Below are 22,593 nucleotides of genomic sequence, written 5' to 3'. Positions count from 1 at the left end.
TCTGCTCCTGATACCTTAATATCATGAAAGGGTAAAAAATTATGTGGCATAAGTATCAGGAAAGCCTCCTGGCAGGGAGGTTTCTCTGTTAATGCCATTGACTAGCAAAGGAAGCTGTTGGATCTGAGACAATGACTGCATTAATAAGAAGAGCTTCTGGATCTCTCTCCCTTTCTGCAAGCAGATAAATAATTGATCAAACAGTCCTCAAAGTTCAAAATTTCATTTGGGAGTAGGCCAAGTAAAGCCCATGGGAGAATAAGGCTGTAGGAACATGTATGGAGGGACCTCCTAAGATCCCCTTACAAACATCAAGACCCATGTACCTCATGTGCTCTCTTCCACAGTGGAGTGAAGGCAATAAGAAAACACATTTTTCTTCAGATGACACAGTGTTGCATAATAATAAACATACGTCATTTATCTGAGACTTGCTAAAGCTCTGCGAAGGCCTTTTACAATCTAATAGAAATGTGTAAGTAAATAGTATTTACAAATAGTAAAACTGTACAAAGTATATGCTGCTTACTGTAAATGTAACAGAAAAGAGCCATTGGATATACTCATTACAAAAGGCTGTAGATCATGGACTTCTGAAGAAGCAAACATTGATTTAAAGTTTCTCAGGGGCAGATTTCTTCATAATGCTCAACATCCAGAATCAAAGAAAAAGTCTCACTCTGCTACGTATCTACACTTACTTTGATTAGGCATGAAATGAAAATACTCTTTTTAAAAATACATCTGTTGGTGACCTTTGACAGTCTTGTCCTTTTTGGGTTCCTGAGGGAAGCTGAGCTCTTATAAACATCAAACTTGAGGTAGCGGGGCACCAGCAGTCTGTGTCACAGCTCACCCAGATGATGATACAGGTTATGTGTGAGCTTTGGGACTGCCCCAGCCATCACTCATCTCAGGGATTTATTGGAGTGGACCCTCTCTGGAGAGGGAAGGGGATTATGACTTTTTCTAGACTGGGAAAGATCTTAAAAACAGTGCAATATAAAGGCATAAGTACATTTTCTTGTCTATGGCTTATTTTGTATACCAGACCAAGCTAATATATTGTATCAGGTAGGTCTGTGTATAGTTATACTGGGATAGCAAGAAAAGAAGCCTTTTTGTTGAAGAGACTTGGCTTTATATTTTTATTTATTCAACTGCCTGAAGCTACACAGAAAGGAGGCCTAAAACTGAAATGCCACTGATTGTTTTTAACTTGTGCACAGTAAATGTCAGAAGAAAAGAGGTTATTAGTTCAGGAAAAGATATCCTACCATGCAGGAGCTTTCTGTTAGCACTGTTCTGTAAAATCCAACATGCTGAGTCAATAGGAATAGCTTTCTTCATTGTAGTTCTGAAATAAACCAAGGACCTCAGTGGTTGCAGCTCAGGTAACAGGCACCTTAATATTCGCTCAGCACAGACTGACTAACTTTTTGGTGTTGTCTTAGATTCAGTTACATCACTGCTAAAATTTCTGAGCTTGAATCAGAATTGATTTAAGCTTCATTAACTGACTAATTTTAATGTAAATGTCACAGCATTTTTGCCTTTAAGAAACAGATTTAAAAAAAAAAAAAAAAAAAAAAAAAGCAAACCTGGCATTTGTTGCAGCACTGAGCATGTAAAAATGTCAGTGTGGCTTACTGAGGTGGTTTGTCTTTTCTGCTTTAACTCTATCACTTCTGGAACACACAGACTTAGGCCACTCATTAAAAAAAAAAAAAAAGAAAGAAAAAGTAAAACCTTCTACTGTACTGTGACCTCTTTACTTTGGAAAGGAGGCATGCAGAGTTTTCCAGAATGAACTTCCAGGCATAAACAACCTCAGTCAACTGAACCTCTCCAGGAGCATATAGCATTCATTCCAAGAAAAAAATATTATTATACTGGCCCCAACACAAACGGTGTCTAAATACTATTTCATTTAATTGATTGCTGCTTTTTATTTTAGCACTGCCTTTTGATCATTGATTGAGGTCCTCGTCCAACCAGTTTTTGGGCTGGTAAACAGCAAATGAACTTGGCAGGCTGCAGAGATTACTGTTTATGAGGCAGACAAAACAATCATGTACCAAGTAAGAATGAGTATAGAGGGTTCTTCAGCTGTACTTAACCAAAGCTTTTTAAAACAACCCTAGCATCAGATTGATGGATTTAAGCTTTCACTAAAGCGAGGTGGAGAGAGTTGGCACAAATATGTTTTACAGATGCAATTTTCAACTAACGAAGAAACAAGGAGAAATCTGGGACATCGAGCTCACCCAGAGATCTCCTATGTACTGCTAAAAAATCAAAAGTTTTCAAAGCCCCTAAATTAGCCTTCTCCCAGTGAAGCCAGCTGTTAAATTCCCAGTGGTTGGAAAGGATGTCAGGTTAGGTCACAGTTATTTAGACCACTGAAAAGCCCACCTTGAAAAAAATATTTTATTTTCCCAGACTGTATAATACCATACTGGTGTCTTCTGGACCTTAAACTTCAAACTTGCTTCCTGCTTCTGTGAGCCCAACTCATCTTTGTGCTGGCAGTGGTGGGGAAAGGGTTGGTAGGCGTCTCTGTCTACACGTGGCCTGGTTGTGCTCTCTGGACTGAATTCCCTGAGTGTAAAGTACAGATAGTGGCACTTTCCTGCTGACGTGGATTATGTGGATTCCTCAAGCTTTCAAGGGATAAAAGCCAAACAAATAACATAACAGGTGATGTCTTCTGCATGTTTTATCTACTGGCATAGAACCATGGCTCCATTATTCAGAAAACGACAATACAGACAAGGAAAAACTTAAATTAAAAGCAAAGAAAAAACACTATAAACACTATTAATAATAATGAAGAAAAATGAAATGGCATGTGACCTGATTTCTAAAAAAGAATCCCTGCAGACCCACAGGCCACTACGTTGAATATGATTCTCTGTACTATTAAATGAGCTTCTCTCAGCTTGCCTACCTTACTGTTTACTTAAAGGCATTTTAAGTTTTTTGGTCTGCCTGCTCTTACCCAGAATATTAGAAGAGGCTACTCTGTGTTTATTCTAGTAGCTCCTAGAGCATTAGCTAATTTACCTGAGGACAGCTGGAAATCAGCAAATGAGCTACAAGGGAAGTCAAACATACACAAATAAACATAAGGAGAGTCAATAGATGAACATGTTTATTTTATTTTTTTAAAAGGGGGAGATGTGTTTTTCTAAATTTGCTAATTAGAGAGATAAATATTTCCATGCAAACTGTAATAAAATTGGATAAAATGTGAACTATTACATTTGTGTCTTTGTGTCCTGGTTTCAGTTAGCACAGAATTAATTTTCTTCCTAGTAGCTGGTGGAATGCTGTGTTTTGGCTTAGAATGAGAAGAGTGCTGATAACACCCCGATGCTTTAATTGTTGCAGAGCAGTGCTTATACTAAGCCAAGGACATCTCAGCCTTTGCTCTGTCCTGCCAACGGGCAGGCTGGGGGGGTGCAGTAAGAGCTGGGAGGGGACAGACCCAGGACAGGTGACCCAAACTAGCCAAAGGGGTATTCCATACCATCTGACGTCATGCTAAACAATATATAGGGGTGGCTAGCCGGGGGGAGGGGGCCGGACTGCTCGGGGTTAGGCTGGGCATCGGTCAGCGGGTGGTGAGCAATTGCATTGTGCATCACTTGTTTGTACATATTAGGTCGGAAACGGAGCAGGTCAAAGCTCCTGTGCTGATCAGTAGCGGGATCGCGCCTGTGAACAGACCCTGCAGCACAGCCTGGGCAAGACAGCGGGACCCAGCCTCCTTTCAGCCCAGATAGGTTTGCCCCTACGCTGCCAGTTGTTTTGCTTCCATTGCTGTAACCATCCCCACAGGGCATTTGCTACCATCCATGAATCGGTGTAGAGATAGAGAACTGGCCATTTTTCTCGTTCAGCAATGTCTAAAGCCAGCTGAATGGCTTTCACTTCTGCAAACTGACTCGATTCACCTTCTCCCTCAGCAGCTTCTGCAACTCGTCGCGTAGGACTCCATACAGCAGCCTTCCATCTCCGATGCTTCCCCACAATACGACAGGACCCATCAGTGAACAGGGCATATTTCTTTTCATTCTCTGGCAACTGGTTGTACAGTGGGGCTTCTTCAGCACGACCCACCTCCTCCTCTGATGATATCCCAAAGTATTTGCCTTCTGGCCAGTCCATGATCACTTCCAATATTCCTGGGCGACTGGGGTTTCCTATTCGAGCCCGCTGAGTAATCAGTGCAACCCACTTGCTCCATGTAGCATCAGTTGCATGATGCGTAGAGGGGACCCTTCCCTTGAACATCCAGCCTAGTACCGGTAATCGGGGTGCTAGGAGGAGCTGCGCTTCAGTACCGACCACCTCCGAAGCAGATCGAACTCCTTCATATGCTGCCAATATCTCCTTTTCAGTTGGAGTATAGCGGGCCTCAGATCCTCTGTATCCCCGACTCCAAAACCCCAGAGGCCGACCTCGAGTTTCCCCAGGTTCTTTCTGCCAGAGGCTCCAGGTGGGGCCGTTCTCCCCGGCTGCAGTGTAGAGCACATTCTTTACATCTGGTCCTGTTCGAACTGGCCCAAGGGCTACTGCATGGACTATTTCCTGCTTGATTTGTTCAAAGGCTTGTCGTTGTTCAGGGCCCCATTCAAACTCATTCTTCTTACGAGTTACTTGGTAGAGTGGGTTTACAATCAGACTGTAATTTGGGATGTGCATTCTCCAAAACCCCACAACACCTAGGAAAGTCTGTGTTTCTTTTTTGTTAGTTGGTGGAGACATAGCTGTTATTTTGTTGATCACATCCATTGGGATTTGACGACGTCCATCTTGCCATTTTATTCCTAAAAACTGGATCTCCCGTGCAGGTCCTTTGACTTTATTTTGTTTTATGGCAAAACCGGCTTTCAGAAGGATTTGGACTATTTTCTTCCCTTTCTCAAAAACTTCCTCTGCTGTGTCACCCCACACAATAATGTCATCGATGTACTGCAGGTGTTCAGGAGCTTCCCCCTGCTCTAGTGCAGACTGGATCAGCCCGTGGCAAATGGTAGGGCTGTGTTTCCACCCCTGGGGCAGCCTATTCCAAGTATATTGGACTCCCCTCCAAGTGAAGGCAAATTGTGGCCTGCACTCTGCTGCTAGAGGGATGGAGAAAAATGCATTAGCGATATCAATTGTGGCGTACCACTTGGCTGCCTTCGATTCAAGTTCATACTGAAGTTCCAGCATGTCCGGCACTGCAGCACTCAGTGGTGGCGTGACTTCGTTCAGGCCGCGATAGTCCACTGTTAGTCTCCACTCGCCATTAGACTTTCGCACTGGCCATATGGGACTATTGAAAGGTGAATGAGTCTTGCTGATCACTCCTTGGCTCTCCAATTGACGAATTAGCTTATGGATGGGAATCAGGGAGTCTCGGTTGGTGCGATATTGCCGCCGGTGCACAGTTGTGGTAGCAATTGGCACTTGCTGTTCTTCGACCCTCAGCAACCCCACAACAGAGGGGTCCTCTGAGAGACCAGGCAAGGTAGATAATTGTTTAATGCCCTCTGTCTCTAAGGCAGCAATACCAAAAGCCCACCGGAACCCTTTTGGGTCCTTGCAGTATCCTCTTCTAAGATAGTCTATGCCAAGGATACATGGAGCATCCGGACCAGTCACAATGCGGTGCTTTTCCCACTCATTCCCAGTCAGACTCACTTCAGCCTCCAATACAGTCAACTGCTGAGATCCCCCTGTCACTCCACAAATATAGATGGGCTCTGGTCCTTTATAGCTCGATGGCATTATAGTACATTGTGCACCGGTGTCTACTAAAGCCTTATACTTCTGTGCGCGTGATGTGCCAGGCCATCGAATCCACACAGTCCAATAAACTCGATTGTCCCTTTCCTCCCCCTGGCTGGAGGCAGGGCCCCCCTAATCCTGGTCAGAATCTTCCTCGTTTCTGTGTTTGAAGGACTGTCTGCTGGAAGTTGGAGCAGCAAACTTTTCGGAGAATCCCTTTTTCCTGATTGTTTTCTTTTGCAACTCACGTACCCGTGCCTCTAGGGTCGCGGTAGATTTTCCATCCCACTTTCTCATGTCCTCTCCATGGTCTCGTAAGTAAAACCACAGGGTGGCACGGGGTGAGTACCCACCATATCGTCTTCCTTGTGTGGGTGAACGCCTACCCCTGACAGCTGAGACACTGCTTTGTACAGGTGCGAAGGAGAATAATCTCTCTTCAAGTTGGTGAACCTTTTCAGAAAGTTTCTCCCAAGTGTTCTCCTTTGGTCGGTGGGCACTGGTTGGTTCAGGTGGGGAGGACAATAGATTCTCTTCAAGTTGGTGAACCTTTTCAGAAAGTTTCTCCACAGCTGAGACGCAGGCCTGTAAGGAAGAGGAGAGACTTTCTTCGTACTGCCGGAGTTGTTTAGCCGCTTCACCCACTGTGGGTTCCTCATCCTCTTTCCAGGCCATTATTGCCAATGAGCTGGCATATGATGATGGTGCACTCCGTACAAACTTCCGCCACATGGGTTGTGTACACTTGACTTCATCTGGATCTGTGGATGTTTGTTTGAGGTCTGGATCCTCATAAATCACTTCCCGTACGGCTAATTCCCTCAGGTACTGGATTCCCTTCTCCATAGTGGTCCACTTGCCTGGTAGACATAAAATATCTTCCTTGAAGGGATACCTTTCCCTCACAGCTGAGAGGAGACGCCTCCAGAGGCTGGTGGGTCGTGCTCCATCTGCAATTGCTTTGTCAATGCCGGCGTCTCGAGCAAGGGATCCCAGCCGCTTGGCTTCCCTGCCGTCTAATTCCACACAATTGGCTCCAGAGTCCCAGCACCGGAGCAGCCAGGTGACAAGCTGCTCACCTATACAGCGACCAAAATCTTTTCGCACATCTCGTAGCTCGCGCTCGTTTAGGCTTCGGGTAGTTACTGTTGCTCTTTCGGCATCCTCATCTTCCTCCTCCTGAATCCTTGACGGCCCAGCGTCGTCATCATCTTCGTCATCTCTATACTTAGTTTTGGCAGAAGCCTTACCTGGATTGGCAGAAGACTCTCTGCGTTCTAAACGACTTGAATTTCTATACCATATTTTCACCTTCTCTACAGGGGCAGCTTGCACTGCTACTGCTCGTTTCTCTGACTTTGTTACAGGGTCTGCCACAGGGGTTGGAATGCCCTCTGCAGGGTCAACTTGCACTGCTACAGCTCGTTTCTCTGACACGGCCACAGGAGCTGGAGCGGCTACAGGAGCTGGAGTTGGAGCTGGAGCAGTTGCAGGAGCTGGGACTGGAGCAGCAGTAGGAGCTGGAGCTGGAGCGGCTTCAGGAGCTGGAGCTGGAGCGGCTTCAGGAGCTGGGACTGGAGCAGTTGCAGGAACTGGGACTGGAGTAGCGGCCGGAGCTGGAACTGGAGCGACTGCAGGAACTGGGACTGGAGCAGCTGCAGGAGCTGGAGCTGGAGCAGCTTCAGGAGCCGGGACTGGAGCAGTTGCAGGAGCTGGAGCTGGAGCGGCTGCAGGAGCTGGGACTGGAGCGGCTGCAGGAGCTGGGACTGGAGCGGCTGCAGGAGCTGGGACTGGAGCGGCTGCAGGAGCTGGGACTGGAGCGGCTGCAGGAGCTGGGACTGGAGCGGCTGCAGGAACTGGGACTGGAGCGGCTGCAGGAACTGGGACTGGAGCGGCTGCAGGAACTGGGACTGGAGCGGCTGCAGGAGCTGGGACTGGAGCGGCTGCAGGAGCTGGGACTGGAGCGGCTGCAGAATCCACCGTAGGGGTCACAGTGGCCGTTGGATCTGTCACAGGGTTTGGAGTGGCCGCAGGGTCTGTCACTAAGTTGACAGCAGTATCAATGGCAGCTCGATAGGCATGAGCCAGGCCCCAGCACGTTACAATGATTTGTGTTACTTTGGAACTGCCAGAATCATTACACCTTTTTTTCAAGCATTCTGCCAGTTTTTGAGGATTTTGCCATTGTTCAGGGGTGAATTTCCAACACACTGGGGGTGCCAACTGCTCTAGATGCCTGCCCATATCCACCCATACTCCCTGCCACCCACAACTATACTGCCTCCGGGCAGATCTCCGGATGAGCTTCCTAAGTAGTTGTTTAACTTTAAGCAGAACTTGAAGTGCATTCAGGAGGCAGAACAACAGGACTATGCTGGTCTGAGTATCCCAAGGATATTCAATATCTTGGAGAGCTATTGTAATAAACTCGGAGGATAAGAGGGTGGTGAAGGAGGAAGGGAGAGTGATCAAGGAGGGTACAGGGGTGGTGAAGGAGAAAGGGAGAGTGATTAAGTAAGAAAAATTATCTTCCCCTTTCCCCTCCACAGATTGACTCCCTAATGAAAAAAGGCAACAGATACAATTGCTAATAGTTTCCAAAATACAGTTTCCAAAGTATAGAATCGAAGATGTTACTGAGTACAAATACCAGGTTAGAGTCATGGCCAGATATTTCATCATCTCATAAGCCACTGATACAACACACAGTACCATAACGGTCTGAAACCAGGGCCCGGAGAGGATAAACAACATGACAGAGAGCACATACGGAAAATAACGTGCTATAATACTCAATTTGGAAAACAGGCGCAGCACAGTTGAGATTAAAGTAATCAGCATTATGACAAGTGACTATTAAGCAGGTCTAATACTTATACCAATTTTAGTTTAACACACTCTGGTCAGATCTGCCGTTATCTCAACCTTTCGAGCCCCACGTTGGGCGCCAAAAAGGCTGTCGTGGTTTAACCCGGCTGGCAGCTAAACACCACGCAGCCGTTCGCTCACCCTCCCCCCTCCCTCTCTGGGACGGGGGAGAGAAATGGAAAGTGAAGCTCGTGAGTTGAGATGAAGACAGTTTAATAAGACAGGAAAATAATAATAATAATAATAATAATAATAATACAATGATGATAATAGTACTACTAATAATAATATGTACAAACAAGTGATGCACAATGCAATTGCTCACCACCCGCTGACCGATGCCCAGCCTAACCCCGAGCAGTCCGGCCCCCTCCCCCCGGCTAGCCACCCCTATATATTGTTTAGCATGACGTCAGATGGTATGGAATACCCCTTTGGCTAGTTTGGGTCACCTGTCCTGGGTCTGTCCCCTCCCAGCTCTTACTGCACCCCCCCAGCCTGCCCGTTGGCAGGACAGAGCAAAGGCTGAGATGTCCTTGGCTTAGTATAAGCACTGCTCTGCAACAATTAAAGCATCGGGGTGTTATCAGCACTCTTCTCATTCTAAGCCAAAACACAGCATTCCACCAGCTACTAGGAAGAAAATTAATTCTGTGCTAACTGAAACCAGGACACTTTGCCAAATCACTGTCAATACAGTGCTGTCATAGACATCTAAGTAAAGTTGCTGAACGAGCTCTCTTCAGAGCTGACAGTGTGCTCTATCTTGATACAAGTGTTGCTTATTAAGCTTACTCTATCCAGTGATTTACTAGTATAGCAGTTAGAGTGGTACAATGAACATGAGGGACATAGCAGCTGCTGTTGTTGCCTCAAAGTGTGATATTTGGCACAGAGGGCTAAATCTTCCCAGCCTTCCAGGGCAGCAGCAGCTCTTGGGATTGGGCCTCTCACTTCTACATGCCTCAGGTTTTCCTCCACAAATGCAACTTTACTTCAGTCCACATGAAGGATCTGTAAGCAAAAAGCACTGTTATCATACTGCTTTGCACTACAGACGGTACTTCAGTATTCATCTGCAAAAGACAAAACCCACTACTTAATTGTCCTTTGAGAGTGTGACTTTTCTTTCCCAATAGTGGTGTAATGCTTCTTCTGAGGTGCCATTTACTGATTTATTTTTAAAGTTTACATTTTTAAATGAAATTAGTTGGACTGCAGTTTGTGGAAAATAAGGGCAGACATACAAATCATATTTTAGTCAAAGTCACGGCTCCAAAAATATTATTTATGCTAAGCTTTGAGATATGCTTTGTCCTTAGGGAGCCAAGCTGTTACATATTTTCTTCTTAATCTACTCGGTCTTCAGGTTTCACTGCCAGCTGGAATTAAATATTAGAGATTTTCTTTGTTGTTATAGAGCTGAATTATTATAGAGATAATTATTATTGAATATTTCAGCATACATCCTGTACTTAATTCATTTAACACACACTAAATGGAGCATGGATTGCAGCACCAAGAACAAGTCTTTAATTGTTTTAATCCAAAAGATGAAGAAGGTTTGAGGTAGAGACCTCAATCAACAAAGGCAAACCTAGATGTGAAAAGATATGGACTTCTTTTTTTTCCTTTACATCACTGTAGTAAATCATCTTCTTTCCACATGAAATTTTAGTGTTTCCAGAGTGCATTGCTAGTGGGGAGCAACAACCCACAAGCTCTTGAAACCTCTGCATCTGCTTAAGCCCTCAGATTGCCTCTTGTTTTGTGCTCAAGTCCTGCTTCTCTTCATCACCCCGTGCTGCCAGGAGTACTTCCAGAAACGTGAGTGCCCCACCAAAGAGGGTATTTGCCAAGGCTGACTTCATGAATGCTGGCAAACAATGCCAGTTTGTAAGTTTTAAGAAAAGGCCCCCTCACCTCCCCACTCCTCCATGCCAATGGCAGAGCCAGGAGCATGGGGGAGCGCCACAGTCCTGCTCCTATGTCGGGAGCTGTAGGCCCCAGCAGGAACTTTACCATCACACCTCAGGCCACGACCAAAAAATCACTAGGCCCCCCTATCCACATGTCAGCAGATCCCCTATCCACATGACAGATCCACTAGCCTTGGCTGTTGCACCAACTAGATGGCTAAGGCTGGTGCGACGAATCCCACCCTGATAGCTCAGAGCTGAAACAAGAGTAACAGTCTGCACAGATACTGAAGACTTCATTCGGTACGTTTTGCTTTGTTTCAAATTACAGTTTTAATGAGCTTTAAAAACAAAACAAACAAACAAACAAAAATATTTGAGGTTTTTAAAGGCATTTTGTTCATTAAAAAAAAATAAATCAGGTGATTTTAGGTCTACTTCACACATTTCTGTAAGGATTCTAGCATTCTTACAGTGGCAGCAGAGCATTAATCCCAATTTTTCATACCCCTACATTGTGAAAGCTATTAGAATTAATCTTACTGCAAACAGAAATCAGGTTTACAGGCTGCACCATTAAGCTGTGTGTGCATATACAGACACAGATGTATACGTATTAATACAGAGAAAATCAGGATGTGTTCTGATATGTTCTGTTAAAATCTGCAGGAGCCACTCTTTTTTTTGGCAGGGAGATGTGTGATTGCAGGGTGAAAGTCTGGGGTGTGCGAAGAAGCTCTATGTGGCAAAGGGCTATAAAGTTAGCCTCTAAAAGTGAATAAACTTGAGTCTGTGCTGGAATTCCTTTCTTTATTCCCCTTTCTTGCCCTTGTTTATGTTTTAGATAAATGTCCATAACCCCGTGCTCTGACAAATTCTTCCTAAGAAAGAGATGTTTCTGTTCTGGCCTTATGACTCATGCCCAGCCATGCCCTGACTGGGCCAGAAAGAAATACAGGAGCTGATCTATAGTCCATTGACTTCAGTGGACCTTGATCCAGGGGCATAAATTATGTTTCTACGTGACAATTGAAATATTAACTTGTTAGGGCTAGGTCTAACTCAGTGAAACTGCCTTACAGAGAACAAGTTTTTCTTCTTCTTTTAGGAAGCCTCTGAACAAAAAGGGGAAGAGATCCAGGCTTCTTTTATTTCAAATATTTGGAGATAGGAACCTTAGTGAGGAGCTCCCATGCAACATAGCATAAAAGTAATATTATGCATGGTGATTCTTCCCTAGCCTGTTGGCAGCAAGCCCTATAAATTATGAAATAGACCCAGGTGCAGGAAATCAAATCATGAAATAATCAGAGCTCACAGTAAAATATCTCCATTAAGATAATGTACTTAAATGAGCTGCACTGCAGCTCATTCTATCGCACCCCTATGCTTTAATGTAGCTACTTCTGCATACATTTTAGTTCACTGATGCCAAAAAGGAAAGTGGCCTTTAGGAACTGGCCATTGTGCTCTCATTGCCACTTTCTTTCTCTTCCCCAGTGCATTTTCTAAATTCTGTGAGTTCGCTCTCTAATTTTTTCTACCTTGTCCCCTCATCCTTTTGTTTCTTCAGATTTTTAATGTGACTTCCAGCTGACACAGATTAATACTCCACTGCTTTTAACAACTGGGCTTTTTTGCAGAGCCTGGGATTTCTTTGTACATCAAGATTCTTGCTCTGCACCGACTGATACAAAGCATACTCATATTTTCAGGAGTCTACAGTCATACCGTACAAACTACTAATTCAGGCTTGATAGAAGAAGTCCATGGCCTTGGAATTTATTTTCTTCTAAGGGTATGTTTTAGTCAAAGGGCTGGCCTCTCAGCTGGTAGTTTGAATCAGCCAAGCAAATGCATCATCCAACGCACTCGTCTTTGTACTCATTTATTTATATTGTGTTGAAAGAAAAAAAAAGGGAAATAAAACAAAGATCAAAATTTTGACCATTTTATTTATTGTGCGTTTTTTTCCCAAACTGAATAGTACAAATCCTTACATGGCATGTTGATATGCTCAGTACCCATTTAATTTCAGATTAAGACAGCAATATAGAGGACACAAAACAAAAAAAGATTGTTCAGGCTTGCAAGTGCTATTAAGCTTCACATACTGTCTTAACATTGTAAAATGAAAGAAGTCCCTCTACCTCTCACTGTTTGAGATGTGAATATATTTTCAGAAATACACCTGTATTCTAATTAAATTTAGGAAAATGATGATAGAGAAAACCCCTGAGAAGGCTCCTCCTGCTTCCCCATGCTACGGCCAAAGTACTGCTGTAAGCACAACAAAAATTAAACCCTGAGAGTCCAGCTTGTGCAACGCTTAATCAGATCCAGTCATCACTGCAACAACAGTCATGGTTAGAGCTGAAATTGCATCCACCCTGAAATAACCCTCCAGTGGTAACATAGTCTGTAATGAGTACAGAGCCAAATTTCATGCCACGTGTTACAAGTATTCAAGCACAGATGTGGCATAAAGCTGCTTGTTTTTAGGAGAATATGGTTTGAAAGCAAGACCCCCTACAGAAAGCCTGTTAGGAAGGAACCCTGAAAAAACACTGAAGAGCCACAGTCTCCCATCCATCCGCCAGAAAAGCTGTTAAGAAATACTATCTCAAAATCAAAAACTGGGCTGACTGAGCAAAGGAGCGGTTGAAGAAAAAGTAGCTGATGCAGGGAACCTCCTCCACAGCCCTTGATACACACACACAGATGCTGCTCTCTTGTAAGAGTTGTGGGTTCCTAACTAAATGTGTCAAGCAAGCTCCTCATAGTAACCCTATTTGCTCATTGTGCTAACAGACCACACATGTTCAGAAAGGTGAAATTTATCCCTTTTTGTATGATGATGAGCAAGTCTGTCTACCAAAACAATTACTCTTTTTACTTAGTGGATTTAAAACCTTTGGCATTACTTCAATGTGATTTTTTTTTTTTTTTTTTTTTTTTTTTTTTTGTGTGTGTGTGTGATTTCATAGGCAAGCAAGCAAAAACGTACAAACTGGCAAACTGGGCCAATTTCTGAACTCTTTGTTCCTGAAACCGCTGGGAGGTTTGTTTAAGCAAGGAGTTCAGAAATTGACCCTGATGAAAGCAGGCTCCAGCAGCAACGCCAGCTGGCCCTCGGTGCCCCTGTGCTGTCAGTCAAACCAGTGATCGCCCATGCAGGTTCTGTTCCACTCCAGGCCACAGTTCCAGCACCACTCAAACTTGCACTGAGGTCGAGGACACTTCATGTGCATGCAGCCACCTGCAAAACAGCAAAAGAAGGGCTTTGGTACTTGGCAAGCACTTAGAGATGTTAATCAACTATTAACAGTTTTAAAATCAACTTCTGAAGCCCTTCAATTACTAACCAAGTAGAATACTTAATAAAAGTACAAACCTGAACACTACTTCTCCTGGGCTTTCTAAAACCTTTTATTCCCTCTCTTACAGAGGTCTAACATGCTGGTCTCACTTGAGGGGCTGCAGAAGTACGAAGTGCAGTCCTGTCTGACATTTGGGGACAGGGAAAAGCAATGACAGCCTGTGGCCTCTAAAACCAGTGATGCAGATGCCTGCTCCAGAGCAGTCTATGCTAGTAAAGCTGTGAGGCAGAGGTTGAACAAAGTTCAATTCTGTTTTGAATTTGGATTCAACAACCGAGAGATGTGCAAAGAGAGTAAATCAGGAGACAGATTTTGACAGCTCACTGCTGATTATATCAAAATGACATTAGCAATTTAAGTTACTTTGACCTTTTTAATATCTGAAGCAGCCTTTTGATCACCTCAGTGTTTCCAGTGTGTTGGTTTGTTACTTGCCCATACTGTGAGAACAGCTTTAATCTCTCTGCTCACAGCCTTGATCGAATGATTAGTTTGTAATATATAAAACATTAACATTGTCAAAGGTCATTACAAAAATCTACTTCAAATGGAAATTATGTTGCTTACCACACAAAGAAATCTCTTGTATAATTCAAACTGAAAGAAAAACGTGTAGCAAGAAGTGCTGAAATGTCAGCTCAGTTTGACTCCAGATGGTGATATGATGTACAAGGAGTGTGCATTCCCTACTGTACGACTTGCTACCCTTACTCAACCTTTCCTATAAATGCTACTCCAGAAGGTGAAAACGACAGGAGACATGAGAAATGATTTGTTAAAATAGGCCTATCTGCTTCATCTGACAGAGGGAGAAAACCAGCTGTGATGGCAACACCTATCTGCTTCATCTGACAGAGGGAGAAAACCAGCTGTGATGGCAACACCCATTTGCCAACAAGGCAAAGTTTATATAGTTGTGCAAGAGATGCAATTCACTGGACATTTTAACCTTATTTAAATTTAAGCGTACTAATGGCCAACATCTGCAACACACTTTACTTAAAGTTTAGACCCAATGCTCTCTTACATGTACAACTCATGTGAAGCCCCCACTGGATAAAATGCATCTCAATCCTGGTGCAGGAAGCAAAACCCAACAGGCACCTGCTGTCAAACAACCGCTCTATCTGCAAAGCTACATCAGTGAAGTTACTCTCTGCTACACAGCAGCTGAAATCAACAGTCTGAGTGGAGAGTGCCTCAAGCAACATGGCCCATAGCTTTATGAGCATAGCAGTCCTCTGAGAGATGTGGATGTGTATTTAAACTCACTCAGACTACTATCTGAATATGAGGGGACACTTCTTTACTGTGAGGGTGAGAGAGCACTGGGACAGGCTGCCCAAAGAGGTTGTGGGGTCTCCTTCTCTGGAGATATTCAAAACCCTCCTGGATGCCATCCTGCACAATGTGCTCTGGGTGATCCTGCTTGGCAGAGGGGTTTGACTAGGTCATCTTCAGAGGTCCCTGCCAACCTTGGCCATTCTATGATTCTGGGAACTGAACTGTGGGAAAGTGCTTCACTCTCTCACTTTGGCTATTACAGAAAAGTTATTGGCATTTAGAAGTACTCTACAATGCCTACAGAAATACAAGCTGTTAGAGAAAAGTTACTGACATACAGGAATATAGGCAATTACAGAAAAGTTATTGGCATCGTCACTGTCCCTCGTAAAAGTGGCAAGTAACAGTGTCCACAGAAGCATCTGTGGAGAGAAGGCAGAGTTATTCTCTTGTGTGGAGACACAGATGAGGCCGGATGGCAGATTTCAGTGTACAATCATCAGCCTCTTGACACCAGCTGTACTTAGGCAGAAGTGAAGTGCTCCTCTCAGTTTAGAAAAGTCAGCCTAGAGGCTGGAACATGGAGTACCCTTTACCAGAGAAGAAAGCAAGCACTGTGTCTTTAAAGCTTCATGCTTTAATTCGTGGGACCACTGAGGTGGGAAGTCATAGGGAAGAAGAAGATGCTTGGGGAACTTTAGAGTCACCCAGGCTCTCGGGGCAGCTGGGCATCACCATGCTGGCAGCAGGCCACTCCAGCTCATCGCTCTGGGCATGGACTGCTCAGTTGTGCCTACAGTCTACCATGGGAGAGCCCATTTATTGAAGCAGGTGCTGTGTGCTGTCCTGGTACCAAAATTAAACCTACAGCATGATGTTTCCACAGCCATTCTGCTTTTTTCCCTACCCGCACTGTCATGTTTGAAGGGAGATAGGAGATACCGTAAAGGTATTTGTTGCAGGTTATTCTAGTTGAACAGCTGAGGTACAGAAAGAGGAGGTTTTTCAGCAAAGCCTGAAGGCCATCTGACTCCAGATGAGACTAAGCTGTTTGGCGTGATGATTATTCCCTGAATGCCTTCTGTAAGCACCATTTCTCCAGAGCACTGATATACCTGTTCTGATCAGTTCTAGACTGACAAGGGAACTACATAATCCCAGCAACCAGGCTCATCAAGGACCTCCTGGCTTTCTGTGTTTTCAGAGAAGCAGGCACACTATTGCAGTTTGCATCAAGTCTGACAGTTTGACTTCTCAAGGGCATTAATCATTTTTGTTCATACTTGTTCAGAAGTTTTCACTAACCAGCAGGATACAGATTTAATTTGTAAGTGGTGGTTTGAAAAGCTATTATTTGTGTAGTCGAGTAGAATATAGATCTTTATCCAAAGAGATTTCCAGCATTACTAAAACTTGTTGAGGAGCACAAATAAAATAAATGCTGCTGAGATGTCATTTCCTTTTGCATATCAATTTTTTAAATTGGCATATATTTTCATAGAATGCAATAAACAAAGTTGTTTTGTTAAAAGACTTCAGGTGCCTTTTTATCATTTGACTCAGTGGAACATGTCATCAGTATAAATCTACAGTATTGTTACAATGAGGAACAATGGGCTGTAGGCAGTTTAAAAATGTCAGCCTACAAGCTGAAATGTGCAGTACCCGTTACCAGAGAAGACAGCAAGCACTGCACCCTTCAAGCTTCATGCCTTATTTTGCAGAATCACAGAATTGATGGGGTGGGAAGGGACCTCTGGAGATCATCAATTGCCTGTGCTTAAAGAAGGGTCAGCTAAAGTAGGCTGCTCAGGGTCACGTCCGGTCAGGTTTTGAATATTTCCTGGAATGGGGATTCCACAACCTCTTTGAGCAACCTGTTCCAGTCTTCAACTATCCCCAAGGTGAAAAATGTTTTCTTGTGTTCCTGCATTTGGTTTTGTGTGCATTGCCCCTTGTTCTTTCACCAGATGCTACTGAGAAGAGTCTGACCTTGTCTTCTTTATTCCCCCATCAGGTATTACCCCAGCCTGTTTTGGGGTTATTTCTCCCCAGGCTCAGGACCTTTGAATTTACCTGTGTTGAATTTCATGAGGTTCTTCTCAGCCCATTTCCCAAGGTCCTTCTGAATGGCAGCATGACCATCTGGTTCCAGAACATGGAAACATTTCTAGCCTGCTGCTGTAGCTTTGGCATTTTGCATTATGAGGCACTACTCTGACATGGGTCAGGCCATTAGAAAGGAAAGGTCTGTTCCTGCTTACTATCCCTTTTGAATAATTATTTTCTTCCAAGAAAAAAATATGATGGCTTTTCTTTCTTTTTTTTTTTTTTTTTTGGATATGTTGGTGATTTTTACAAGCAATTTTAATTGTATAAATTATCACATGATGTCAAATAGGGATATGCTATTTATGACACGTGACAACTGTAAATTAACAATAAAACTGCACTGAGTAAGAGAAAGTAAAGCTCCTAGTAGGGCTTCAAGCCTGACCAGGTTTTTCATTTGTGTATGCACAGACTGTAAGTATGAACAGTTGCAAGGACTATTTGTAATCCAGTTCAACCTTCTGGTTTTCCACCCTGTCTTCCAAGCCTGTAAATAACTTTTTTTGACTTACCTCTCTGTTCTCTCTCTTTTGCTGCCTACCTTGCTCTCTACACTTTGCCAAATCTTGTCTCTCCTTCCCACTCTTGAATTCATGCTTTCATCCCTTCAGGTCCTTGTGCTTGAAGTCTCCCACTTTCCATCTGCCAGCTATCTTCTTTTCTTTCTTCAAACCACAGATTTCAGGATTTTGTCCTATTTCTTCCTTAGTAGTATTTCCATAGTATCACTGCTTCAAATGTTTTCACCTTACAGTTCATGGTGTCTTATTCAGCATTTTCAAAGTCATTTGTATAACTGATGCCACAAAACTGAGAAGCATCCTCTATACTTTATATACATATAACATTTAGGCAAACATTTTAGTGTATTTTGGTTAATTTACATTAATACAATTAAACCTTGGAACAGCATGTACTACAAGACATAGCCTATTTGTTGTTCTTGTTCCTTGTTTTAGTCACCCTGGTGACAAAAGATTACTTTTCTTCCTACATGGTAGGCATTGATCAGCGTAAGAAGTTTGTCAAGAATCGTAATTCTTCCTCTGACTTGCTCTTCTGCAATTGACATTTCACTGGGTCGAGATTCATTTCATTTAAATTCAGCTGTATACTGTTTAGACATCTACACCAGCTCTATTTTTCCTACATCCTGCTTTTAGGTGTGATTCTTCTGGCCTATATTAGACACATCTTGTTTCAGTGAGAGATGAATTTTGCCCTATAAATGTCTACTTTTTCCATTGTTAATGCAAAATCCGTACAACTAACTGGACATTCAGTCATATGAATTCAACACCCAGTGTTTCTCTATGCCTCTTTTTCCCTGTCTATCATGAGGACAGCTGAGTGCTTTGTGAGGCTGGGTTAGTGGCTCTGGAACTAAGTGATTTAGATTTGGTGATTTCAAGATAATTTAGTGTCAGAAGGAAGATTCAAGTACTATGTGCCCTCCCTCTCTTGGGATAATAGCATGCATATGGATACATGCACATTCATATATTTATGCTGTAAAATTAATTTTACAAGACAGGTAAATACCAGGTATCTAATAAATTTACCATTTTTTTCTACTGGAATATGGCAGTTGGGGCATGGCTTGGTTGTTTTCTTGATTGTTTCTCTAGATGCCTCTTCCCATCGGGCTTGCCTGGCTGCATGTTCATCAACTACATATCCCTGCAAAGAGAGAGAAAAGCTATTTACCCATGATACAAGATACATCCCCCCAAAGCTCCCTGCCCTGAGGGTCAGGCGAAGCCCCAGCAAGAGGGCGCAGAAGTCAGCAAGCCATGCTGCAAATGCACACCGGCAGGTAAAGCAAAAGGTGAAGCAGGAGTCAGGTGAACCTGGCTGAGATTTTTAGAAAACATAGGTTTGATTTTGCTTCAGAGATTAAATCTCTTCTTGCAAGAGACATGAAACACCAAGGCAATGCAACATGATGAGAAATGGCGTGGTCCCTAAAAGAAAGCTGTTTTTCGTAATAAAGAGTATTCCTTTGTTTCTGAGAACTAGATTTCATTCATATATAATCCTGTGTAAACATATGAGCCTTTATAAGGTACAGAGAAGAAACACAAAGATTTTGAAGGAAAAATAATAATAATAATAATAAAACAACAACAACAACAACAACAAAAACTGGTGAATAATGAAAGCACATATCTCCCCAGCCAGAACAACATGGACAGAAAAAGTTATAATGAAGAACGCTGTAAAAGGAACTCCTCCATTTGTCCTACTTATGACTGGGCCAAAATTACATAATCTACACAAGTGTCCTACTTGGCAATTTCCTACCTAAAATGATAATACAAGGACAAAAGAGATGGCAGTGCCCTGGGTAATTTCTATTACACAGGGCTGGAAACAATGTTCAAAAGCAAACAATGTATTTAGGTTCCAGCCTTGAAGTGCAGCTCTATCTATTCATACTGTGGTTGTTTTTTGAGTGTCTGGAAGAACAACGAGCCTAAACTAAATTATATAAAATATATTTGTAAAAAATTCTGCAGCTTCTTTGTGTTCCTGCCTTACAAGTAACTGTAGATTACTCTGTGGATCAACTTTATTATTGATTTATACAGATTTTAAAAATACTTATTTCTAACAAGTCAGCAAAAGGAAATTGGCCCAACTTTGAAACACTCAATGTAACCCTAACTCTGACGGGTTCCTACTCAGCTGCTACTGACTGATAAAACCTGTGACTTGTTGCCATGTCAGTGAATAAAACATAGATTTTTATTTCTTGTCTGAAATTTACTGAGTTAAAATAAAGTAACACAAAGGAACATCTGGAGAAGTTCGTTTCTAGCTCATCTGGTAGTTGTTGCAACATGGACCTAAAAAAATCAGCCCGTTTTGATTAGAAAACCTTGAAAATATGTTTACGTTCTTATTTCTTTTTTTTCACAACCTATATCAGTCACCTCAGGCCTTTAACCCCTTTTTTGACCCTCACTCTTCTCCCATTTGCCAGTATTTCTGATGCGGAGGAGACAAAGGTGAACAAAGTTTCCTCAGCTCTATCTTAGCAATGATTTTTACTTTTAGCTCACTGCTTCTTGATAGCAAATTAGGCCTTGCACGCTGCTGGATTATTCAGCAAAAGGATGACCTCTGTCAAATGGTACATTAGGAAGTTCTAGGAAATAGAAAAAGCTACTCAGGCTAATAGCAAAGAACATAATCTAGTATTGATCTTGCAACACCTTGATCTTTAACAAAGGGTGACTTTAATAAGCAATCTGGGCAAACAAAGAGGAGCCTGAAGAAAAGACAGGGAGAGTGGGAATGCCCATGGGGCCTCAGTTTGCCCAGTGACAGAAGGAAGAAGATATTAAATCATGGTTGCAATGGCAATTAATTATTTAACATTCATAAAGATGATTCAAGATGAAAATCACTATAGCACTGAAAAAACTTTACTAATATTTCCAGAATAATAGCTACACAAGAAGTTTGGATTATTTTCACTTTTTGTATTCAACCCAGAAGAGCTTCACAGTGGCTCTGTTTTTTCCCAAATAGTCCAAATCCAAACGGTGCGATTCAGAACTTAGAAGTGTGCTTTTTTTCCACATCCTCAGGTCTTTGTTGTGCATATTAGCAAATGACACCGAGGCAAAATTTCACACACTGAATGGCTAATTTTATTTGTATAAAGATATTTGATCTTAGTTCTAAAAGCAAACACAAACTTCGGAGAGCTTAGAAATAATTCAAATAAACAAGTGTGAACCACACATACACAATTGACTGAGAAAGAACAAATTGATGACAACAGTAGAGTGAATTATTATATTAATGTTTTCCTTTGCAAAACTTCTAGCATGAAATAGACACAGCAGCATGATATTTTCAACCCATTAGAGCTGAAACATCCCTCCTATGCTCAGTCTTGCTGAATGCTGAGTTAAAAAACTTCCTGCTGCAGGAAGCAAATGCAGAAAAATGGTACAGTGATGGAGTCTTTCTAATTCAGTAAAGAGATCATACCACCCAGATCTATGAGCCGCAAGCATTGCAGTGAATGCAAGCACACACATTTATCTTAATTTTCTCCTCAAACCACAAAGGAAAGTTGTATGGCAATTCTTCATTACCAGTGTCTATTTATATCACCTTCTTTTATCCTAGGCTAGCAAACCTAATCTTGACAACAGCCTAGGTAATAGACCAGGGCTCTCAACCAGAGGCTGCTTGCACTATTCTGTGGCCTGCCAGGTCTTGGATAGGAAGGTAAGTGATGCTTCAGGTATGCATCACATGCTAGTTTGTCTAGAACAGGACACTTTCATACACTTATGATGCTGACCTCACTCAATATACTCTAGTTCTCCACTTATTACAGGGTATTTATCAGAACATTAGTGAAAAGCTGCTAAATTCCATCCATTCCACTTCATGATGATTTTTCTTGATTCCCAACTGTGCTGCACACAATGACAAGGCGTGAATACCCATAAATAACAGGAAACTCCAGTATGAGCTGTCACAAGCATTTTTTGACATCCCTTCTGCACTATCCTCTTAGTGAGATGGTGGAAGAGTCCACCTTGTTATCTCTGGGTCACATTGAAGGACACAGATTTAATTCTGTCTGTTTCTATACTGAGTCTGTTGGAAAAACTAACAGGGATAAAGAGACCACAGAGACTTCTGAGAACCATACAGCATTGCAAGAACATGCACATGGAAAGCTCTTTATGCAGTTAATCAGTATCAGGCACTAGAGGAAAATGTGCTACAGAGACAGAAAGCATCCTGAAATAGAAAGAAAGCATCCTTCTTAAAGTAGCATCTCATTCAGGTAACAGTGCACACATCATCTTGTCATACATAAAGTAAACAAAGTATGTAGACACAGCCAGCAACTAAGCAGTGCCATTCAGGGTAAAAACATTGATGGCAAAACTTGTTCAAAAATATTGGAAGCATTAGATATATAATGTTAAATTCACATGCCATCATATTATAGACTGTCTTACGCAAGCACACTTTTTTTATGACCATGCTTATTTTGCATATCTGTGGTAGCACGGGCATCATCTGAAAACTGAAAACCCTTGATTCAGAATGGAATATGAAGCTGTTGATGTTATGTTGTGCTCAGTTTTGGTGAATGCTTGTTTGTTGTTGTTGCTTATTTCCATTCTGATAAGCAAAAAAGTTGGTCATGCATTACTTCAAAAAAGTACCCTAATGCAGCTTCCTTAGAAACAGAAATACTTTTCCTTTTG

General features: G+C 42.6%; 1 protein-coding gene across 1 annotated transcript in view; it reads right to left on the bottom strand.

Moving 5' to 3' along the window:
• Positions 1-12,505: 12,505 nt before the first annotated feature.
• PRKN (parkin RBR E3 ubiquitin protein ligase) overlaps positions 12,506-22,593 on the bottom strand; it is a 779,628-nt gene continuing 769,540 nt past the window's right edge. Inside the window, exons 11-12 of the mRNA XM_084514657.1 lie at positions 18,907-19,024; positions 12,506-13,827 (exon numbers count right to left, since the gene is read on the bottom strand). Coding sequence (XP_084370783.1) covers positions 13,718-13,827; positions 18,907-19,024 — 228 coding nt within the window. The 3' untranslated portion in view covers positions 12,506-13,717. The remainder of the gene's footprint in view (positions 13,828-18,906; positions 19,025-22,593) is intronic.

This window comes from Aythya ferina, assembly GCF_964211825.1.
Source record: "Aythya ferina genome assembly, chromosome: 3".
NCBI lineage: Eukaryota > Metazoa > Chordata > Aves > Anseriformes > Anatidae > Aythya > Aythya ferina.
The sequence above is the reverse complement of the archived record's forward strand: the minus strand, read 5'-3'. Positions and strand labels throughout refer to the sequence as shown.